The 21,361-nt window shown below is 49.8% G+C and overlaps 1 protein-coding gene across 2 annotated transcripts in view; it reads left to right on the plus strand.

Annotated features, from left to right (window-relative positions):
* Positions 1-21,361, plus strand: part of TPR (translocated promoter region, nuclear basket protein) — a 133,083-nt gene that overhangs the window by 99,119 nt on the left and 12,603 nt on the right. The window contains exons 31-38 of one of the 2 annotated variants that reach the window (XM_040334377.1): positions 148-235; positions 7,871-8,043; positions 9,229-9,297; positions 9,383-9,474; positions 12,858-13,012; positions 16,005-16,100; positions 20,477-20,633; positions 20,841-20,956. In XM_040334377.1, coding sequence (XP_040190311.1) covers positions 148-235; positions 7,871-8,043; positions 9,229-9,297; positions 9,383-9,474; positions 12,858-13,012; positions 16,005-16,100; positions 20,477-20,633; positions 20,841-20,956 — 946 coding nt within the window. The remainder of the gene's footprint in view (positions 1-147; positions 236-7,870; positions 8,044-9,228; positions 9,298-9,382; positions 9,475-12,857; positions 13,013-16,004; positions 16,101-20,476; positions 20,634-20,840; positions 20,957-21,361) is intronic. The other variant, XM_040334378.1, reaches the window with a different exon arrangement.

The following is a 21,361-nucleotide window of genomic DNA, read 5'->3' on the forward strand; positions in this document are numbered from 1 at the left end:
ATAGGTTAAGAGCTAAGAACTGGGCGGAGAGATGTCGGGACGAAAATAAAAACGCATTGTATACAATAGAAGTGTAGAATGTAAAGTCTTACATTGCCTTTCACTTGGTTCACCTGATAAATCATTTTTTTGGTGATCCTCTTGCAGTGTGCGGACGGCACGGATCCTGGAACAGAGACGGAAGAAAGCCTGGGCACCGGAGACGGCGGGCAGCGACCTGCGGACTCACAAAACAGTACGCAAGATTACTTACCTTACTTACCGCCATTTCACTCAACTCCATCCCATTAAAGTATTTGTAACCCCCAAAAATAAAAGTCATTCCACTGTTTATCCTTAATGAATTTCTAATTTATTTTTTCATATTACTGTTGTTAGTGCCTGCTGCTGTTCTTCTCTATTACTTGGTTGACCCTGCCTGTGCCCCATTCTCCTCCTGATTTGTAAAAGTTGACCACTCTAAGCATGGCAGCCCATCCATTCTAGCATTAGACAGTTTGCTTCCCCTGTTGTCCCGCCCTTGGATACAGGTACATTGTGCAATTGCGCAGGGTGCCTGTATCTTCTGTGGTCAGTGTAAACCACTCCCCTCAGCCGCTCGATACACGCCCACTAGCAGGTTCCTAAATGGCTCGGGAATCAACTGCGATCGCGCGACCTTCGCATGTTTTTTTATGTATGTTAAACCGGAGATCCACCCAAAAGTGCAACTTCCGCTCGTACTCCTCCTCCTCCGGTGCCACCATTGCCACCTTTCCGGGGGGGGGGACATACCGGTCTACAGGTATGCTTTCCCCACTAACGCGAGCCTCAGCAGTGGGTATTGACGTCACGCCTGGGGCACCCTACTCCTCCCCCTCGCCCCGGGCGGAGCCTCGCGCATGTGCAGTAGGGTTCCTTGCGTGAAAACGAAAAGCTACACTGCCGGGTTCCCTTACCCGCAATGGAGGCGGCGGCACCCGACCGCCGATGGAAAACGCATCAGCTGCGGTGCCGACATCGCTGGGCTCCTGGACAGGTAAGTGTCCGATTATGAAGAGTCAGCAGCTCCTGTGTGTACAGGATGTGTAGCTGCTCGCTTTTCATTTTTGCGGCGGTGGGCGGACCTCCGCTTTAACCCCTTCCTGCAGGCATATATGCGGCCTCACTGGACTGGGCTTCTTTCATGGGGCTGTATATATGTGTAACCACCTTTGTGCTGGGAGTGTGCCGCACTGTGCGCTCCCAGCACAAAGACCGGGAGTCCTGGGTCCCGCACCAGCAATGGGGACCCACAGCTCCCGGATCACTGTGAAAATCTGATTGGCTGTCGCAGTGATCGGTCACTGAAGCACGCCCCTGGATTTCCTCTCTGAATGGAGGACAGAGGTACAGACAGAACGGGGCTCGGACGTCAGTTGTGGCGTCTCCCTTCCTCCAGCAGGGAGCGCCGGACTCCTTCATGTTTGATAGGTCAAGGGGGTACCTTGGGGGCAGCCTGAGGCTCCTCCTCTTTTCCTCTTCCCTCCTATAGCTGCCCAGGAGAGACATGGCTGAGCAGGTTGCTCGGCTGTTGTGAACGGAGGGAGAGGAGTGGCTGCTGATCACAGCCATGGTTTTGCAGCGATCACAAAGCACAGAGGCGCTCATGTGGGCATGCCTGGTGTGCACATGTGCAGCACATGTCATGTGTGGAGGTTTATAAACATTGCCCTAGGTGCCCCGGATTACTGTTTAACTTGCAGTGACCAGTTGGGAGGAGGGGGTTAAAGTGAAAGGCAAGTCCAAACCCAAACTAAGTCTAAATCTACTCCCCACCCCCATTCTAAGACTAACCCATCTACCCTGTGAAAGGAAAGATCTGTATACTTATTCTGAGGTCGCTCTGGTCCGGTCACATGATCTCTCCAGCGCCGGCTTCAGTGTAGAGGAGAGATCGCCGGCACCAGCTGCAGAGCCTGGGCGAAGACGTCCCCGTCCCCCATAGGCTTACTATGGAGCATCCAATGTCGGCTGTGCCTCCTCTACACCAAAGCCAGTCATGTGACTGGAGCAACTTCAGAATAGGTAAGTATGCGGTAGTTGCCTATCCTATAGTCTGTTTGGTCACATGATCTCTCCAGCGCCGGCTTCCGTGTAGAGGAGAGATCGCCAGCTGCAGAGCCTGGGAGAAGACGTCCCCCATTGGCTTACTATGGAGCATCCAATGTCGGCTGTGCCTCCTCTACACCAAAGCCGGTCATGTGACTGGAGCAACTTCAGAATAGGTAAGTATCCTGTAGTCGGTTTGGTCACATGATCTCTCCAACGCCGGCTTCAGTATAGAGGAGAGATCGCCAACGACAACTGCAGATCCTGGAAAAAGATGTGTCCGTAGCACCCCCCCCAGGCTTACTATGGAACATCCGTTGTCGGCTGTCCCTTCTCCATACCAAAGCCAGTCATGTGACTGGAGCAACTTCAGAATAGGTAAGTATACAGGAATTGCCTGTCCTGTAGTCGGTTCGGTCACATGATCTCTCCAGCGCCGGCTTCAGTGTAGAGGAGAGATCGCCGACGACAACTGCAGATCCTGGGAGAAGACGTCCCCCCCCCCCCCCCCCCCCCATGGGCTTACCATGGAACATCCGTTGTCGGCTGTCTACACCAGAGTGGTATCAACCTCAGTCCTCAAGTACCCTCCAACAGGCCAGGTTTTCCTTTAACCACTTCAGCCTGGAGGATTTGGCTGCCCAATGACCTGGCCACTTTTTGCGGTTCGGCACTGCGTCGCTTTAACTGACAATTGCGCAGTCGTGCGACGTGGCTCCCAAACAAAAAAGTCCTTTTTTTTTTTTTTATTTCACAAATAGATTTCTTTTGGTGTTTTTTGATCACCTCTGTTAATTTTTTTGCGCTATAAACAAAAATATAATAAATATCCCTAATTTGTTTTTAAAAAAAGCTATTTTTTCCTCAGTTTAGTCCGATACGTATTCTTCTACATATTTTTGGTTAAAAAAAAAATCGCAATAAGCGTTTATTGAGTTTGCACAAAATTTATAGCGTCTACAAAATAGGGGATAGTGTTTTTTTTTTTTTTGTTTTTTTTAGTTATGGCGGCGATCTGCGATGAAATTTTTTTTTTCCGTGACTGCGACATTGCAGCGGATACATTGGACACTTATGGCGCTATTTTGGGACCATTAACCTTTATACAGCGATCAGTGCTATACAAAATGCACTGATTACTGTGTAAATGTGGCAGGGAAGGGGTTAACCACTAGGGAGCTAGGAAGGGGTTAAGTGTGCCCTAGGGAGTGATTCTAACTGTTGGTGGGCGTGACTTACTGTGACACTGCTCCTGATGAGAGGAAGCTGTGATCAGTGTCCTGTCACTAGGCAGAACAAAGCGATGCCTTGTTTACAAAGGCATTCCCCCGTTCTGCAGCTCCGTGACACAATCGCGGGACACCGGTGGTCATCGGGTCTTGTGGTCACGGAGACCGCAGCGGGCGGGCGCCCGTTAGGGGGCAGGTGCAAAGCAATGTGTGTGTGTGTGTGTGTGTGTGTGTATATATATATATATATATAATATATATTATATATAATATTGCTTTGCCTGCCTGTGCCATTCTGCCGACGTATATCTACATGAGGCGGTCGGCAAGCGGGTTAAATCAATAATCAATGACATGGTATTGATGAGAGCTCCTTAATCTAAAGGGAAGTTCCCCGTTGGGGGAACGTGAGGACTGAGGTTGAGGACCGCTGATCTACGCTAAAGCTGGTCATGTGACCGGAGCGTCTTCAGAATAGGTAAGTATCGACCTCTTCTCCTGTACAGGGTGGGTAGGTAGATTAGGCTTCGAGTGGGGGTGGGGGTAGATATAAACATGGATTTTTGGCGCACAAAATGAAAGGATGAAGAGGGAGACGGCGTAACGCCAGTCTGTGTGTCCGTCGGGATTTACTGGTACCACCTCCTCGGTTATACCGATCATTGAAACCGCAAATCCAATCCAATCAAAGTGCGATTTGTAAGGTACCGCGCCAAAGTTTTATAAAAAAAAGGTTTATATTTTATTTATCAAAATGTTTGTTAAAATCGTAAAAACTAAACGCAACAAACAAAAATAGAATAATAAGTTACAAATATTGTCCGTGTTTACAGATGGTAGAAACCGCCAAATATCCATAAGAGGGGAATTTTAGTAGCGGCTCCTCTACGCGTTTTGCGACACTAAACCCGCTGCTTCAAGGAAAAACTTGGCGTTCGTATTCCGCAATAAACGCTCAAACTAAATGCAGTTTAACCACTTCAGCCCCGGACCATTTGGCTGGCCAAAGACCAGAGCGTTTTTGCGATTCGGCACTGCGTCTCTTTAACTGACAATTACGCGGTCGTGCGACGTGGCTCCCAAAAAAAATTACGTTTTTTTTTTTTTCCCCCACAAATAGAGATTTCTTTTGGTGTTATTTGATCACTTCTGCGTTTCTTTTTTGCGCTATGAACAAAAATAGAGGGACAATTTTTTAAAAAAATGCAATATTTTTTACTTTTTGCTATAATAAATATCCCCCAAAAATATATAAAAAAAAATATTTTTTTCCTCGGTTTAGGCCGATATGTATTCTTCTACATATTTTTGGTTAAAAAAAAAAAAAACTCTAAGCGTTTGGTTTGCGTAAAAGTTATAGCGTTTACAAAATAGGGGATAGTTTTATGGCATTTTTATTTATTTATTATATATATATATAAATTAGTAATGGTGGCTATCTACGATTATCGTGACTGCGACATTGCGGACACATCGGACACGTTTGGCGCTATTTTGGGACCATTGTCATTTTATACAGCAATCGGTGCTATAAAAATGCACTGATTACTGTATAAATGTGTAGGGGGTTAACCACTAGGGAGTTAGGAAGGGGATAAGCGTGTCCTAGGGAGGGATTCCTGGGGGGGCGTGGCTACAAGCGACACGTCACTGATCGCTGCTCCCGATGAGAGGGAACAGACGATCAGTGTCCCGTCACTAGGCAGAACGGGGAGATGTCGTGTTTACACTTGCCTCTCCCCATTCTGCTGCTCCGTAACACGATCGTGGTACACCGGCGAACATCGGGTCCCATGGGCACGTTCATGGAGCTCGTGGCAGAGGCGCGCACGCAGCGGGATTTTTTAAAGTGACGTCAATATACGTTGCTCTGCCATTCTGCCAACGTATATGATGTTAACCGGTTAAAGGAGTTAAACCCCCCGCCCCCCAACTTACCTGAGTCCGATCGTTCCAGCGATGAGACCGAGTCTCCTGATGATGTCTCATGATGATGTCTCCAGTCCTCATTGGATAGCCTTTGGCTCCCGCTGCTGTGAATCCAATCCCGGGGGGGTGGGGCGAGTCCTCTGCTGTCTGTGTCAAGGGACGCAGCAGCAGGACTCAAGAGCGCCCCCATGGAATGTGACTCTTCGTGGGGGCACTCGAAGAGGAGGAGCCAGGGGACCCCAGAAGAGGAGGATCGGGGCCACTCTGTGCAAAACCCTTACACAGAGGAGGCAAGTATAGACGTTTATTTTTAAACCTTTACAATCACTAATCTTAATATGCAAATTGGATGCTATTTTAACCACATCCAATTCGCATGAAATGTAAGTGTGTCCGGCTCCCAATGGGGGCCGCGGTTTCAAGAAGGTCCTGTGTGTTTTTGGGTCCAGTTCATGTGCGAGTTCAAGAAAAAAATCGCACCTGAACCGGTGAACAGGAACGCACAGGACTATAAATCGCAGCCGCACATATACTATATTGCCAAAAGTATTGGGACACCTGCCTTTACACACACATTGTTCATAAAGATGTGGAGGAACTTGACTGGCCTGAACAGAGTCCTGACTTCACCCCGATAGAACTCCTTTGGGATGATTAAGAGCAGAGAATGCAAGTCAGGGCTTTTGATCTAACATCAGTGCCTGACCTCAAACGCTCTTCTGGAAGAATGGTCAAACATTCCCACAGACACCCTCCTAAACCTTGTGGACGGCCTTCCCAGAAGAGGTGAAGGTGTTATAGCTGCAAAGGGCGGAGCCAACTCAATATTGAACCCTCCGTCCCAATACTTTTAGTAATAGTGTATGTGAACCCGGCCTAATGCACGGTGTGCAGAGCTGTGACCACCAAGAACAGGAGAGACTCGGCCAAGTTAGAAGTTTAGTACTTTCCAGCATAAGATGACAAACTCCCCTGAGCCGTGTGAGTCCTGGTGTGGGTCCTGGTGTGGGTCCTGGTGTGGGTCCTGGTGTGGGTCCTGGTGTGGGTCCTGGTGTGGGTCCTGGTGTGGGTCCTGGTGTGGGTCCTGGTGTGGGTCCTGGTGTGGGTCCTGGGGCGGGTCTTGGTGCGGGTCCTGGTGCGGGTCCTGGTGCGGGTCCTGGTGCGGGTCCTGGTGCGGGTCCTGGTGTGGGTCCTGGTGTGGGTCCTGGTGTGGGTCCTGGTGTGGGTCTTGGTGTGGGTCTTGGTGTGGGTCCTGGGGCGGGTCCTGGGGCGGGTCCTGGGGCGGGTCCTGGTGTGGGTCCTGGTGTGGGTCCTGGTGTGGGTCCTGGTGTGGGTCTTGGTGTGGGTCTTGGTGTGGGTCTTGGTGTGGGTCCTGGTGTGGGTCCTGGTGTGGGTCCTGGGGCGGGTCTTGGTGTGGGTCTTGGTCTTGGTGTGGGTCCTGGTGTGGGTCTTGGTCTTGGTGTGGGTCCTGGTGTGGGTCTTGGGGTGGGTCCTGGTGTGGGTCCTGGTGTGGGTCTTGGGGTGGGTCTTGGTGTGGGTCCTGGTGTGGGTCTTGGTGTGGGTCCTGGTGTGGGTCCTGGTGTGGGTCCTGGTGTGGGTCCTGGTGTGGGTCTTGGGGTGGGTCCTGGTGTGGGTCCTGGGGTGGGTCTTGGTCTTGGTGTGTCTTGGTGGGTCTTGGTCTTGGTGTGTCCTGGTCTTGGTCCCTGGGTGGGCCCTGGGGGGTTGCAGATAAAATTGATGCCAAAGTGCTCAGGAGAACATGATGATGTCAGCAATCCGCCCCCCTCTGTCATCTCAGCGCTGGCCATACCCGCCGGCTACATACTCTAAACCTGTGGGGTGGGATTCGCTCGGCTCCCTGTGGGGTGGGATTCGCTCGGCTCCCTGTGGGGTGGGATTCGCTCGGCTCCCTGTGGGGTGGGATTCGCTTGGCTCCCTGTGGGGTGGGATTCGCTCGGCTCCCTGTGGGGTGGGATTCGCTCGGCTCCCTGTGGGGTGGGATTCGCTCGGCTCCCTGTGGGGTGGGATTCGCTCGGCTCCCTGTGGGGTGGGATTCGCGATTCGCTGGGCTCCCTGTGGGGTGGGATTCGCTGGGCTCCCTGTGTGGGGTGGGATTCGCTGGGCTCCCTGTGTGGGTGGGATTCGCTGGGCTCCCTGTGGGGTGGGATTCGCTGGGCTCCCTGTGGGGTGGGATTCGCTGGGCTCCCTGTGGGGTGGGATTCGCTGGGCTCCCTGTATGGGTGGGATTCGCTGGGCTCCCTGTGGGGTGGGATTCGCTGGGCTCCCTGTGGGGTGGGATTCGCTGGGCTCCCTGTATGGGTGGGATTCGCTGGGCTCCCTGTGGGGTGGGATTCGCTGGGCTCTCTGTGGGGTGGGATTCGCTGGGCTCTCTGTGGGGTGGGATTCGCTGGGCTCTCTGTGGGGTGGGATTGGCTCGGCTCCCTGTGGGGTGGGATTGGCTCGGCTCCCTGTGGGGTGGGATTGGCTCGGCTCCCTGTGGGGTGGGATTGGCTCGGCTCCCTGTGGGGTGGGATTCGCTCGGCTCCCTGTTGATAGGGAGGGGGAGGATTTTCATGTACGATGTTTGAAAAGCTTGAAATGTAATTATTGGATGTTCAGCGGCTTCTTTATCATTATTTTAGCTGAAGCGAGTTTGGGATCTGCAGAGTCTGCACAAGAAGCGCGGGAACAGCCGTCCTCGGCCTCCGATAGACCAACTCCTCGGCCTCCGCAGTCTCCTCGCAGACAACCCCACCCTCTGCCTCTTTGCTTGACGATTCCAGCGCCACCCCCAGAGCTTGGCCCACCTCCTCAGGTACCCCCCATCCCCCACACATCTTCTTCCTTTTATTGTTGATTTGGAAATATACAGAGATATTAGTGCTGTCTGTTAGGAGGATGGACGCAAATTTCACGCTTATAGAGACCCCTACATGAGGCTGGATGCTGCTGCCGGACTCCTCCACCCTACCAACGACTCAATGTCCTCCACCCCTCTCCACCAATCCCTCCACTGGTCTCCATTCAGTGTCCTCCACCCCTCTCTACCAATCCCTCCACTGGCCTCCATTCAGTGTCCTCCACCCCTCTCTACCAATCCCTCCACTGACCTCCATTCAGTGTCCTCCACCCCTCTCTACCAATCCCTCCACTGACCTCCATTCAGTGTCCTCCACCCCTCTCTACCAATCCCTCCACTGACCTCCATTCAGTGTCCTCCACCCCTCTCTACCAATCCCTCCACTGACCTCCATTCAGTGTCCTCCACCCCTCTCTGCCAATCCCTCCACTGACCTCCATTCAGTGTCCTCCACCCCTCTCTACCAATCCCTCCACTGGTCTCCATTCAGTGTCCTCCACCCCTCTCTACCAATCCCTCCACTGACCTCCATTCAGTGTCCTCCACCCCTCTCTACCAATCCCTCCACTGGTCTCCATTCAGTGTCCTCCACCCCTCTCTACCAATCCCTCCACTGACCTCCATTCAGTGTCCTCCACCCCTCTCTACCAATCCCTCCACTGACCTCCATTCAGTGTCCTCCACCCCTCTCTACCAATCCCTCTACTGACCTCCATTCAGTGTCCTCCACCCCTCTCTACCAATCCCTCCACTGACCTCCATTCAGTGTCCTCCACCCCTCTCTACCAATCCCTTCACTGACCTCCATTCAGTGTCCTCCACCCCTCTCTACCAATCCCTTCACTGACCTCCATTCAGTGTCCTCCACCCCTCTCTACCAATCCCTCCACTGACCTCCATTCAGTGTCCTCCACCCCTCTCTACCAATCCCCTCCACTGGTCTCCATTCAGTGTCCTCCACCCCTCTCTACCAATCCCTCCACTGGTCTCCATTCAGTGTCCTCCACCCCTCTCTACCAATCCCTCTGTCATACTGGACTATTAGATTGGGGGGGGGGGGGGATGGTCGGATTTTGTCATACTGGTCTGTTGCATTCAGAAAAGTTTTGTGACAATTTTCTTTCCCCAATTCCTTTGCAGAGAATTCAGATGGCCCGCAGACAGTCCGTAGGACGCGGATTGCAGCTCACACCCGGCCTAGGAGGCATGGTAAGCACAACGCGCATCTTCTGTCCGTATCTCCATGGAAACACGGGAGAATTTAGGAATAATTTCCTCACTTCCTGATTTGCAGCAACACTTTTTTGATGATGAAGACCGCACAGTGCCGAGCACACCGACCCTCGTTGTCCCCCACAGAACAGACGGCTTCGCAGAAGCAATTCAGTAAGTTTTCTTTACCTTTTTTTTATTCGGTGTATAATTCTATTGCATTGTGTGTTTGTTTTTTTTGTTTTTTTTCTTTCGTTTTTATTAGCTTTTTTTTTACACAATTTTTTAATTTTTTACTATTTATTTTTTTACAGTGATTTTTTTTTTCTTAGAGGGGGGGTAGTGGATTGTCAGTGTCTTTTTTTTTTTTTTTTTTTTTATTTTTTTTTTAACTATTATTATTATTATTTACATTTTATTTTTAAAATTATTTATTGCAAAAAAAATTTAATTATCCCTGTTGAGGGGCTTTGGTGAGATATCAGGGGTCTTAACAGACCTCTGACATCTCCCCTTTAAGACAGAGAAAGGGACTAGGGACATAGATTCCCCAGTCCCTTTCTCAGCAGCCTCAGCTAAGAATGGAGAGAAGCTCCTCTCCATTCATAAACTGAAGCATCGTAAACACAGGTTACGATGCTCAGTGATCACTGACTCTGTCCATTCTGAAAAGGTAGGAGCCGGGTTTAGCGGCTCCTACCTCCACTCTCCATCCTGACATATTGAGGGGGGAGAGCGGCACGGAGGGGGAGAGCGGCACAGAGGGGGAGCGGCATGGATGGGGAGAAAACGGCACGAAGGGGAAGCGGCATGGACGGGGAGAAGACGGCACGGAGGGGGAGAACACATCACGGAGGGGGAGCGGCATGGATGGGGAGAAGAGCGGCACGGAGGAGAAGAGCGGCACGGAGGGGGAGCGGCATGGAGGGTGAGAAGACATCACGGGCGGAAAGCGGCACAGACGGGGAGAAGACATCACGGGCGGAAAGCGGCACAGACGGGGAGAAGACATCATGGGGGGAGAGTGGCATGGACGGGGAGAAGACATCACGGGGGGAGAGTGGCACGGAGGGGGTGCGGCATGGAGGGGGAGAAGACATCACGGGGGGAGAGCGGCACGGACAGGGAGAAGACATCACAAGAGGAGAGCGGCACAAAGGGGGAGCGGCATGGACGGGGAGAAGACATCACGGGAGGAACAAGACGGCACGGGGGGGGGAAGACAACACAGAGAAGACTTGTAACTCCCCCCACCACTTGATACCGGACTGTACAAGCTTCGGGTGAGGCATCGGAGCATTTCTCCCAAGTACAAGTACTCAGGAAATGCTTGGTATCGGTACCGATACTAGTATCAGTATCGGGACATCCCTACTTTTAACCCCCCGCTAGCGGCCAATTTGGCAGCGCTGCCCATTGATTTCAATGGGTAGGGGCAGTGTATACACCGCTCCTACAGCACCGCAAAGATGCAGGACTTTTTTTTATTTTTTTTACACCGTCCTGCCAGCACACCGTCCCAGTGAGCGAATACTCAGACTTTCACACTGGAGTGAGAGTAGAAGCTCTTTACAGGCACTTTTATTTTATTTTTATTTTTTTTGCGCTATAGCACCTGTAAAGCACCTCAGTGTGAAAGAAACCTTAAAGGGGTTGTAAAGGTAAAAAAAAATCCCTAAATATCTTCCTTTCCCTCAGTGCCGTCCTCCTTCACTTACCTCATCCTTCCATTTTGCTTTTAAATGTCCTTATTTCTTCTGAGAAATCCTCACTTCCTGTTCTTCCGTCTGTAACTCCACACAGTAATGCGAGACTTTCTCCCTGGTGTGGAGAAAGCCTCTTGAGGGGGCGAGCAGGAGGGTCAGGACACCCACTAACACACAGCTCCTTTCTCTGCAACATAGAGAGCATCCTGACTCTCCCGTAGTCCAAGGGAGGGGGCGAGCACGACACTCCACACCAGGGAGAAAGCCTTGCATTACTGTGTGGAGTTAGACAGAACAACAGGAAGTGAGGATTTCTCAGAAGAAATAAGAACATTTAAAAGAAAAATGGAAGGATGAGGTAAGTGAAGGAAGACGGCACCGAGGTAAGTGAAGGAGGACTGCACTAAGGGAAAGGAAGATAAATAGGGGAAAAAATTCCCTTTACAACCCCTTTAATTTCTATTTTATTTTTAAAGTGCGCTGTCCCTTTAAATATCAAATAAAAATTATAAATCGATACCAAGAATTGAAAGACTTTTTCCAATCTATGTACAGAGTTCATAAAGGCGAATAATCCAATGAAAAAAAAATTCCTCATCTTAGTTTTCATAGAATGTGAATCGATACCCATAATTGATAAAAGTGCAAAAAACATGATTTTTAAGTCGATAAAAAGAGAGATGGTGGGATTGTTTCCAGGTACAAATGACAATATCTCACAATCCCATAGGTGAATGCAAATAAAAAGAAAAGAGAAGAGTTTGGGAGAGAAAAAACTCCCCCAAATTTGGGGATTTTAATGTGAGAGGCAAACACACTAAACACAGGTTGTTTTATAAAAAAGTATCAAAATGTAATAATTGTTAAATACAATTTCCAACGGTCATTATAGACCACAGTAGTTCCAAAAGCAGGGTATGTGACAGTATGCAGGTAGCCAACAAGTTTCGCGCAGAGGTGCTTCGTCAGGGCCTTGCAACTTTTTTTTTGAATAGTATAGTCCGGGGATATGCAATTAGCGGACCTCCAGCTGTTGCAGAACTACAAGTCCCATGAGGCATAGCAAGACTGACAGCCACAAGCATGACACCCAGAGGCATGATGGAACTTGTAGTTTTGCAACAGCTGGAGGTCCGTTAATTGCATATCCCTGGTGTAGTCTGTGTATGACATAAGAATACGCCATTAATACACAACATATATAATATAACATAACTAATGTAAATAAAAGTCATATAAAAAAAAAAAGAAATTCAAAGTTCCTATTAAAAATATTGGCCGTATTATAACATCCAAGGTGCCCTTTTTAGGTTCTCGGTGCTGAAATAAAATATAAAAGTGCTCCAGAGCTGAAGTCGCTTCTCAAATGTTGAGGCCTCTGACCGGGATCTCCAATTGGAAAGCTTTGTATCCAAAACAGAAGACCGACACGCTAAGACCCCTTTCACACTGAGGCGTTTTTTTGCGCCTGTAAAGCGCCTCTTCCTCAGCCACCGATCACAGCTGATCGCATGTAAACAAATGCCAGTATTCAGCATTTCCTTTCCTCTCCTTGCAAACCGACCTGAAACTGCCGCTGAGGGCTTTCACACTGGAGCGGTGCGCTGGCAGGAAGGTAAAAAAAAGTCCTGCTAGCAGCATCTTTGGAGCGGTGTGTATACCGCGCCTGCCCATTGAAATCAATTGGCACCGCGGCTGTCTGCAGAGGCGCTTTGCAGTGGTTTTAACCCTTTTCTTGGCTGCTGGCCTGGGCAGGCGAGCAGTGGGAGTGCCCGGTATTGAAGGGGTTAACTGGCTTTCCTTCGCTCTCTAATATTGGAAGATCTGCATTGATGTCTCTCTGGTTTTCAGCTCTCCGCAGGTTGCCGGCGTCCCTCGCTTTCGGTTCGGTCCACCAGAAGACATGCCTCAGGCCAGCTCCAGCCACTCCGACCTCGGCCAGCTGGCTTCCCAGGGAGGTGAGACATGGAGCAGTTTCTCTTACGATCGATCGACCATCAGTAGTGGAAAGTATTGCCTCTTATTTTCCACAGTTGATTATGATTGGGGGGGAGGGGGAGGGGGGAGCTTCTTTGGTACTTGTCCTCTGGCTTGAGTGCGTTGAATCGGTGACCTAAAAGAATTATGCCGATAGGGGGCAACAATGCCGGTGTTTTGTCAGAATTTGCAACGGAAATGACGTTCCGACGCGGCCATCTTGGTACACCCCGCACTCCTCCACAGTACAGATACAGTGAGACGGCGGCCATCTTGGTACACCCCGCACTCCTCCACAGTACAGATACAGCGAGACGGCGGCAAGCCGACATCTTGTTACACCCACCAGAGTTTTGCATTTCACACTCATAAACTGAGTTTATATTGTGAAATACAGAATTTTTAAAATCCCTTTAGACTGTTTTGATGATTTTTCAATGCAGAAGTGTTCTGTCAGATCAGCAGGTTTGTCGCTGCTTTTAAAATTCAACGTCTAAATCGTGAGACAAATTTTTCAATCCTGTATTTCCTGTATTATCCTGTATATAAGCTCAGCTTACTGGTAAAAAAGTGTGAAATGCAATATTATTTCGGTGGGTGTAACAAGATGTCCGCTTGCCGCCTTCTCGCTGTATCCTTACCGCGGAGGCGTGCTGGGTGTACCAAGGCTTGCCGTCTTCTCGCTGTATCCTTACTATGGAGGAGTGAGTGCGGGGTGTACCAAGATGTCCGCTTGCCGCTGTATTGTCAGTTTGCTGCCTATCCTAGAATGCTCCGGAAGTCACGTGGCGGCCAACTGCGCATGCGTTCCAAGCGCAAATGCAATGCGTTCCAATGCATTCATGACAGTGCACACCAGTGAAACCTCGGTCGGCATCCAGGCTCTTTCCTTAACATCCCCGTGGATTGGAGGATGTTAAAAAAAGAGCCAGGAGGCCGAGCGAGCGGAGCGAGCCGTCCGAGCGAAGCGAGGACGTGAGGCCGACTGGCCACTTTCCTCTAAATCCACGTCGCCCTGAATGCCGGGTTCGCTGATGTGTACTGTCGAAAATCCATTGGAACGCATTGCACTTCGCAGTTCGCCGCCACGTGACTTCCGCAGCATTCTAGGATAGGCAGCAAACTGTGACACTACACCGCCTTCTCGCTGTATCCTTACTATGGAGGAGTGCGGGGTGTACCAAGATGTCCGCTTGCCGCCTTCTCGCTGTATCCTTACTATGGAGGAGTGCGGGGTGTACCAAGATGTCCGCTTGCCGCCTTCTCGCTGTATCCTTACAGTGGAGGAGTGCGGGGTGTACCAAGATGTCCGCTTGCCGCCTTCTCGCTGTATCCTTACTATGGAGGAGTGCGAGGTGTACCAAGATGTCCGCTTGCCGCCTTCTCGCTGTATCCTTACAGTGGAGGAGTGCGGGGTGTACCAAGATGTCCGCTTGCCGCCTTCTCGCTGTATCCTTACTATGGAGGGGTGCGGGGTGTACCAAGATGTCCGCTCTCCCCTTCTCACTGTATCCTTACTATGGAGGAGTGTTGGGTGTACCAAGATGTCCGCTTGCCGCCTTCTCGCTGTATCCTTACTGCGGAGGAGTGCGGGGTGTACCAAGATGTCCGCTTGCTGCCTTCTCGCTGTATCCTTACTGCGGAGGAGTGCTGGGTGTAGACAGGCCTCTTCCGAATTCTTACAAATTCTGACGGGTCGCCTAATCTGACGAAACACCAGTCAGATGTGGCATTTTCTTTTGTCAGTGATGTTTCAAATACAATGGGGGGTCTAAGCAGCGCTGTTTTTAATTGGAAAAGACCGGGCTTGATGGGAACGCCCTCCTTACTACACGATCCCTTTACACTCCCGACTGCTTTACTTTTAAAGCTGAACTGAATTTTCAGTTAAAATTGGCCAAATTCCTTTCAAATACATCAACAAAAAAGGGTGCAAAGTCTTTGTTTTCTTTAGAAAGCAGCCACAGCTGGAATAGAAAAGCCTGTCCCCTGCCAGCGTGCTGCAGAAGAAGGATCCGTCTGTGTGGAAGACGTAGTCTCTCTGCAGAGGCTTTGCTGTTTGCAGACACATTGCCAGGCTATTCACCCCAAAGGATGAGCTCTGGCGTGTTCGCAGAGCCCACCAGGAAGTCAACTCTGCGCTGCGCTAATCACAGGACGCGGGACATTTCCCGATCTCTGCAGCCGCACATCGGGACAATGTCTCGCTGCCTGTGATTAGCGCAGTGCCGACTTCCTGGTGGGCTCTGCACGTGGGGCGTGCGCAAACACGCTGGAGCTCATTACTGTTCATTAGGGGTGCAACGGATCAAAAAACTCACGGTTCAGATCGTTCCTCGGATCAGGAGTCACAGATCCGATAATTTTTCGGATCGGCAAAAAAAAAAAAAAATTCTCCCCCACTGTAATATCCACGTCATCTCCCCCACTGTAATAATATCCACCTTTGCCCCCCACTCACTGTAATATATCCACCATTGCCCCCACTCACTGTAACATCCAGTCATCCACCATTGACCCCACTCATCACTGTAACGCCCACCATTGACCCCACTCATCACTGTAACGCCCACCATTGACCCCACTCATCACTGTAATAGCCAGTCCAACATTGCCAAAACTCGCTGTACTTGACGCGCTCTTGCAGAATAGCCGGCCAGAAGATCCACAAGCAGATGCGGGAGGGGTGATGACGTCGGCGTGCACCTAGGCAGCCGCCGGGTGTACCAAGATGGCCGACCGCTCCGGAGCTAGGCCAAAGCCGCGGCCTTTCCTAAGGCCGAGGCAGCGGTGCGGATCGCGTTCTGTGCCGATCCGAACAGGTCGACCCGTTCGGATCACAGATCCGTTGCACCAGTACTATTCATCACAAAGTAATAAAATAAATTCTAGAAAAGCTGTAAAGATAAAAAAATATATATAATTTTGGGATACGTTTTTCTACTGAAAGTGTTTTTAGCATTGTTGTAACTGTAAGGAATGACTTCCCTCGCTTGCCGACTTACTCGATCGTATTTGCAGGCTTAGGAATGTACGAGACGCCTCTGTTCCTCGCTCACGAAGAAGAGTCCGGAGGTCGCAGCGTTCCGACCACACCACTACAGGTTGCAGCACCAGGTACAACGGCGCTAAAAAAAAAAAAAAAATCTAATTGGAATATAGAGATGGAATTGTTTTATTTTAAAGGGAATCTTAAAGCTAAAAAACGAAAATGTACATTTTTTTTTTGTTTCTTGTCCTTTTTGAGGGACACGAGAAATCTTCAACCTCTGGGCTATACTGCCACCTGCAGGGGCGGATTGGACACTGGAAAGAAAAATATGAAGGATAACCCCTCCTACTACCAGCGTGCCTTGGTTTTTTGCTAGTGTCCCAGGAATTTTTTTTTCTCTCTCTGCAGTATAAATTCTTCTTCTCCTCCTTCTCCTCCTCCTCCTCCTCCTCCTCCTCCTCGTGTGCTTGTCATTCTGTTCCCAGCCTGGCTGGATTGATAGCCGCCGATGTATCACAGGAGTGCGCTCGCAAAACCTTTCCACCATGCGGCCTCGCATGAAGGTAGAAAGCTTTTGCGAGGAGGAGCCGAGACAGCCGCCGAGGGACCCCAGAAGACGAGGATCGGGGCCACTCTGTGCAAAACGAGCCGCACAGTGGAGGTAAGTATAACATGTTTGTTATTTAAAAAAAAAAAAAATTCTGCCTTTAGTGTCCCTTTAGGAGGGTCCTGCTTAGAAGAGCTGACAATCTAATAGGGGTGGGGCAAGGTGGTACAAAAGGTTGTAACTGTGTGGAATGAGCGGGTGGAAGTGGTAAAAGATTAGTTGAAGACGTGATCGGCTCCCCTGAAGAGATGAGTTTTCAGGGATCGCCTGAAAGGTAGCAAGAGTAAGGGATAGCCAGACAGGTTGAGGTAGAGAGTTCCAGAGGATGGGAGAGGCTCTGGAGAAATCCTGGAGACGAGCATGGGAGGCGACAAGAGCTTGACAAGTGACTCTGAACACCAGGTACCATGCCCGGGGTCTCAAACTGGTCGCCCTCTAGCTGTTGCGAAACTACAAGTCCCATCATGCCTCTGCCTGTGAGAATCATGCTTGTAACTGTTGGCGCTGCAATGCCTCATGGGACTTGTAGTTCTGCACAGTTTTTCAGAATTATACTTACCTAGGTGGATGAATCTGTCCCCTGCCGACTCCAAGACTGAGGACCGAGCGATCAAACCCCGCCGATCGATTGGTACTCACAGCTTCCTGAGCAGAGAGCTGGTGACTGTCAGTCTCCTCTGTCTGCCCCCCCCCCTCTCTCAGCGGCTCGTGCCAGTGTTCTATCGAGAAATGCCTCCCGTCGAAAAATGCACCTGATGGGTCTGCGCATTTACAATACCAAACGTCACGCCAGCTGATATGTTGATCAGCAGGCGTGACATAAACACAGCGCATGCGCAGATCATCTGAGGTATTATCCAACGCTATGCAATCAGCGGGGGGATTGCAGTTGCGCTGTTGCGTGGCGTGTTGTAGGTGTGTTGAGGGGCGGGTTTAAACACAGGAGAAACCCGCCGTTCATCACGCCAAACCCCGTCCTGCAACACAGACAAAACCTGCCCTTCAGCACACGGAAAAAAACCCGCTCCGCGTCAGCGCGGCGCAATCTAACAAGTACGTTTTCCTTCCGCTGTCTGCATAGCTCTAAATACTACCTGTCGAGTACAGTCTCCCGTCGAAAAATGTCTGACAATTTGCGCATGCGCTGTGTTTACGTCACACCACACGCATGCGCGGACCCATCATGGGCATTTTTTGACGTGATCGATTTCTCAATAGAACATCGGTCCAGGCATGTGGGCGGATCCCCGGCTTTCATTGTCACGATCTTTCCTCAGACAGGACCGGCTCTGACGTCAGCCGACAGCGGGCTTCAGTCCACGTTCCATTGATAAGTCTGCTGCGGTGGCGGACAGAACTTGTAGTTTGTTCATTCACAGCCCAGAATTCACAAGTGACAGCTGCTGTTGGGGAGAAGAGCCAATGCACGCCATCATTGGGGGTTTCACTTGGAAACACGAGTCCTTGAGGAGCACAGGACCCCCCCCCCCCCCATTTATGATCCTTCTCTGGGTACTGCTTTGCTGTAATACTGGGGCATGGTAGTGGGGGAAGGTTTATCATGGGCTGGCCTACAGCTTTGTTTGCCAGGTTATCCTCCCTGCTGGTGGCAATATAACCAGAAAGCTTTAAGAGTTCCGGTTTCACTCAATGGACTTCAATAAAGCAATTTGAAACGTGGTGATGGTGGTGGTACATGTTGGTAGTGGTGGTACACAATGATAATGGTGGTGATGGTGGTACATGGTGGTGATGGTGGTACATGATGATAAATGATGGTGGTGGTACATGATGATGGTGGTGGTACATGATGGCGGTATGTGGTGATTGTGGTACATGATCATGATACATGGTGGTGGTGATACATGGTGGTGGTGATACATGGTGGTGGTGATACATGGTGGTGGTGGTACATGGTGGTGGTGGTCGGTGGTGGTGATGGTACACGATGATGATGATGGTACACGATGATGATGATGGTACACGATGATGATGATGGTACATGATGGTGATGGTACATGATGGTGATGGTACATGATGGTGATGGTACATGATGGTGATGGTACATGATGGTGATGGTACATGATGATGATGGTACATGATGATGATGGTACATGATGATGGTGATGGTACATGATGATGGTGATGGTACATGATGATGGTGATGGTACATGGTGATGAATGATGGTGGTGGTACATGATGATGGTGATGGTACATGGTGATGAATGATGGTGGTGGTACATGATGGTTGTACATGATGGTATGTGGTGGTGGTGATACATGGTGATGGTGGTACATGGTGGTTGATGATGGTGGTACGTGGTGGTGGTGGTGATGGTGGTACATGGTGGTTGATGATGGTGGTACGTGGTGATGGTGGTACATGATGATGATGATGGTGGTGATGGTCGGTGATGATGATATGATGGTGGTGATGATGGAGGTGATGGAGATGGTACATGATGGTGGTGGTACATGGTGGTGGTGGTGGTGGTAGATGATGATGATGATGGTGGTACATGATGATGATGATGATGGTGGTACATGACGGTGATGATGATATGTGGTGATGATGGAGGTGATGGTTGATGATGGTGGTACGTGGTGGTGGTGATGATGGAGATGATGGTACATGATGATGGTGATGGTTGGTGGTTGATGATGGTGGTACGTGGTGGTGATGGTACGTGGTGGTGATGGTACGTGGTGGTGATGGTACGTGGTGGTTATGGTACGTGGTGGTGATGGTACGTGGTGGTGATGGTACGTGGTGGTGATGGTACGTGGTGGTTATGGTACGTGGTGATGATGGTACGTGGTGGTGATGGTGATGGTGGTGGTGATGATGGAGGTGATGGTACATGATGGTGGTGGTGGAGATGGAGATGATGGTAGATGATGATGATGGTAGATGATGATGATGGTAGATGATGATGATGATGATGATGATGATGATGATGATGATGGTGGTGGTGGTGGTGGTGGTGGTGGTGGTGGTGGTGGTACATGATGGTGATGGTCGGTGGTGGTGGTACATGATGGTGATGGTCGGTGGTGGTGGTGATGATGATGGTACATGACGGTGATGGTGGTGATGATGATGGAGGTGATGGAGATGATGGTACATGATGGTGGTGGTACATAATGATGGTGGTGATACATGGTGATGGTGGTACGTGGTGGTACATGATGGTGATGGTACGTGGTGGTACATGACGATGATAATATGTGGTGATGGTGGTACATGATGGTGATGGTGGTGGTACATGATGATGATATGTGATGGTGGTGATGATGGTACATGACGATGATGGTGATGATGATGATGATGGTGGTGATGATGATGGAGGTGATGGAGATGGTACATGATGATAATGATGATGATGATGGTGGTACATGATGGCGGTGGTGGTTGATGATGGTGGTACGTGGTGGTGATGGTCGGTGATGGTGATGGAGATGATGGTACATGATGATGGTGGTGGTGGTACATGATGATGATATGTGATGGTGGTGATGATATGTGGTGATGGTACATGACGATGATGGTGGTGGTACATGGTGATGATGGTGGTGGTACATGATGATGATATGTGATGGTGGTGATGATATGTGGTGATGGTACATGGTGATGATGGTGATGGTACATGGTGATGATGGTGGTGGTACATGGTGATGATGGTGGTGGTACATGGTGATGATGGTGGTGGTACATGATGATGATATGTGATGGTACATGACGATGGTGGTGGTACATGGTGATGATATGTGATGGTACATGACGATGGTGGTGGTACATGGTGGTGGTGGTACAGGTACATGGTGATGATGGTGGTACATGATGATGATGATGATGGTGGTGGTGACACATTTTTGGTGTTTTTTCTTTTTAGTTTCTGTCTTTACTGAGAGCCCGGCCGCTGACACGTCTGACCACGCCTCCCAGTCTGTCCCGATGGTCACGACCTCCACCGGTAACGTCTCGGCGTCTGTAGAGTCCGGAGCAGCGGATGAAGGAGACGAGGTTTTTGCGGAGGCCGAATCTGAAGGGTAATTCTATCTTTGATCTTCCGTTACTAAACTCTGTAATCTCTGTCATCGGGGGGATCGGTGACGGGGGGGGGGGGACCAGAAAAGGGCAAAATATTAACTTTTCATACATTTTGGTGATCTTTCTTTTTTTCTTTCTTTCTTTCTTTCTTTCTTTCTTTCTTTCTTTCTTTCTTTCTTTCTTTTTTTATTTTGAATCTTTTGTAGAGTCGGCTCAGAAGCCACAATGGAAGAAACGAGGCAAGAGCAGGAAAGTGCCCAACCTTCCGAATCCGATCTTCCCTCCACGAGCCAAGACCCCCCGACCTCCTCCTCTTCTGCAGGTAAATATCTCAGATGATCGGCTGATTTGGGTTTTCTTTATGAATCACTTTGAACCCCTTCAATACCAGACCCCTCCACCCCCCTTCCTGTCCAGGCCAATTCTCAGCCTTCAGCACTGCTCTCCTACATTGACAATTACTCCGTCATGTAACATTGTATCCGATGAGATTTTTATCTTTTCACAGATGGTTTTCTTTTGGTGGAATTTGATCACCACTGTTTTTTGATAGATAAATAACATTTAGGACGGTATACATTCCCCCCCAATGACCCCTTTTTTGGAAAGTTATTTTTTTTTTTTTTTTAAAGGTAAATTTTTATTTTGAAATTTTTGTACATGCAAAACAGTTGACCGTCTCAGGTGATTGGTAAGAGGCGCGGCGAGGAGCGGCCTGATCTCCTTC

This window comes from Rana temporaria (genome assembly GCF_905171775.1).
Source record: "Rana temporaria chromosome 7 unlocalized genomic scaffold, aRanTem1.1 chr7e, whole genome shotgun sequence".
In the NCBI taxonomy this organism is placed as follows: Eukaryota; Metazoa; Chordata; class Amphibia; order Anura; family Ranidae; genus Rana; species Rana temporaria.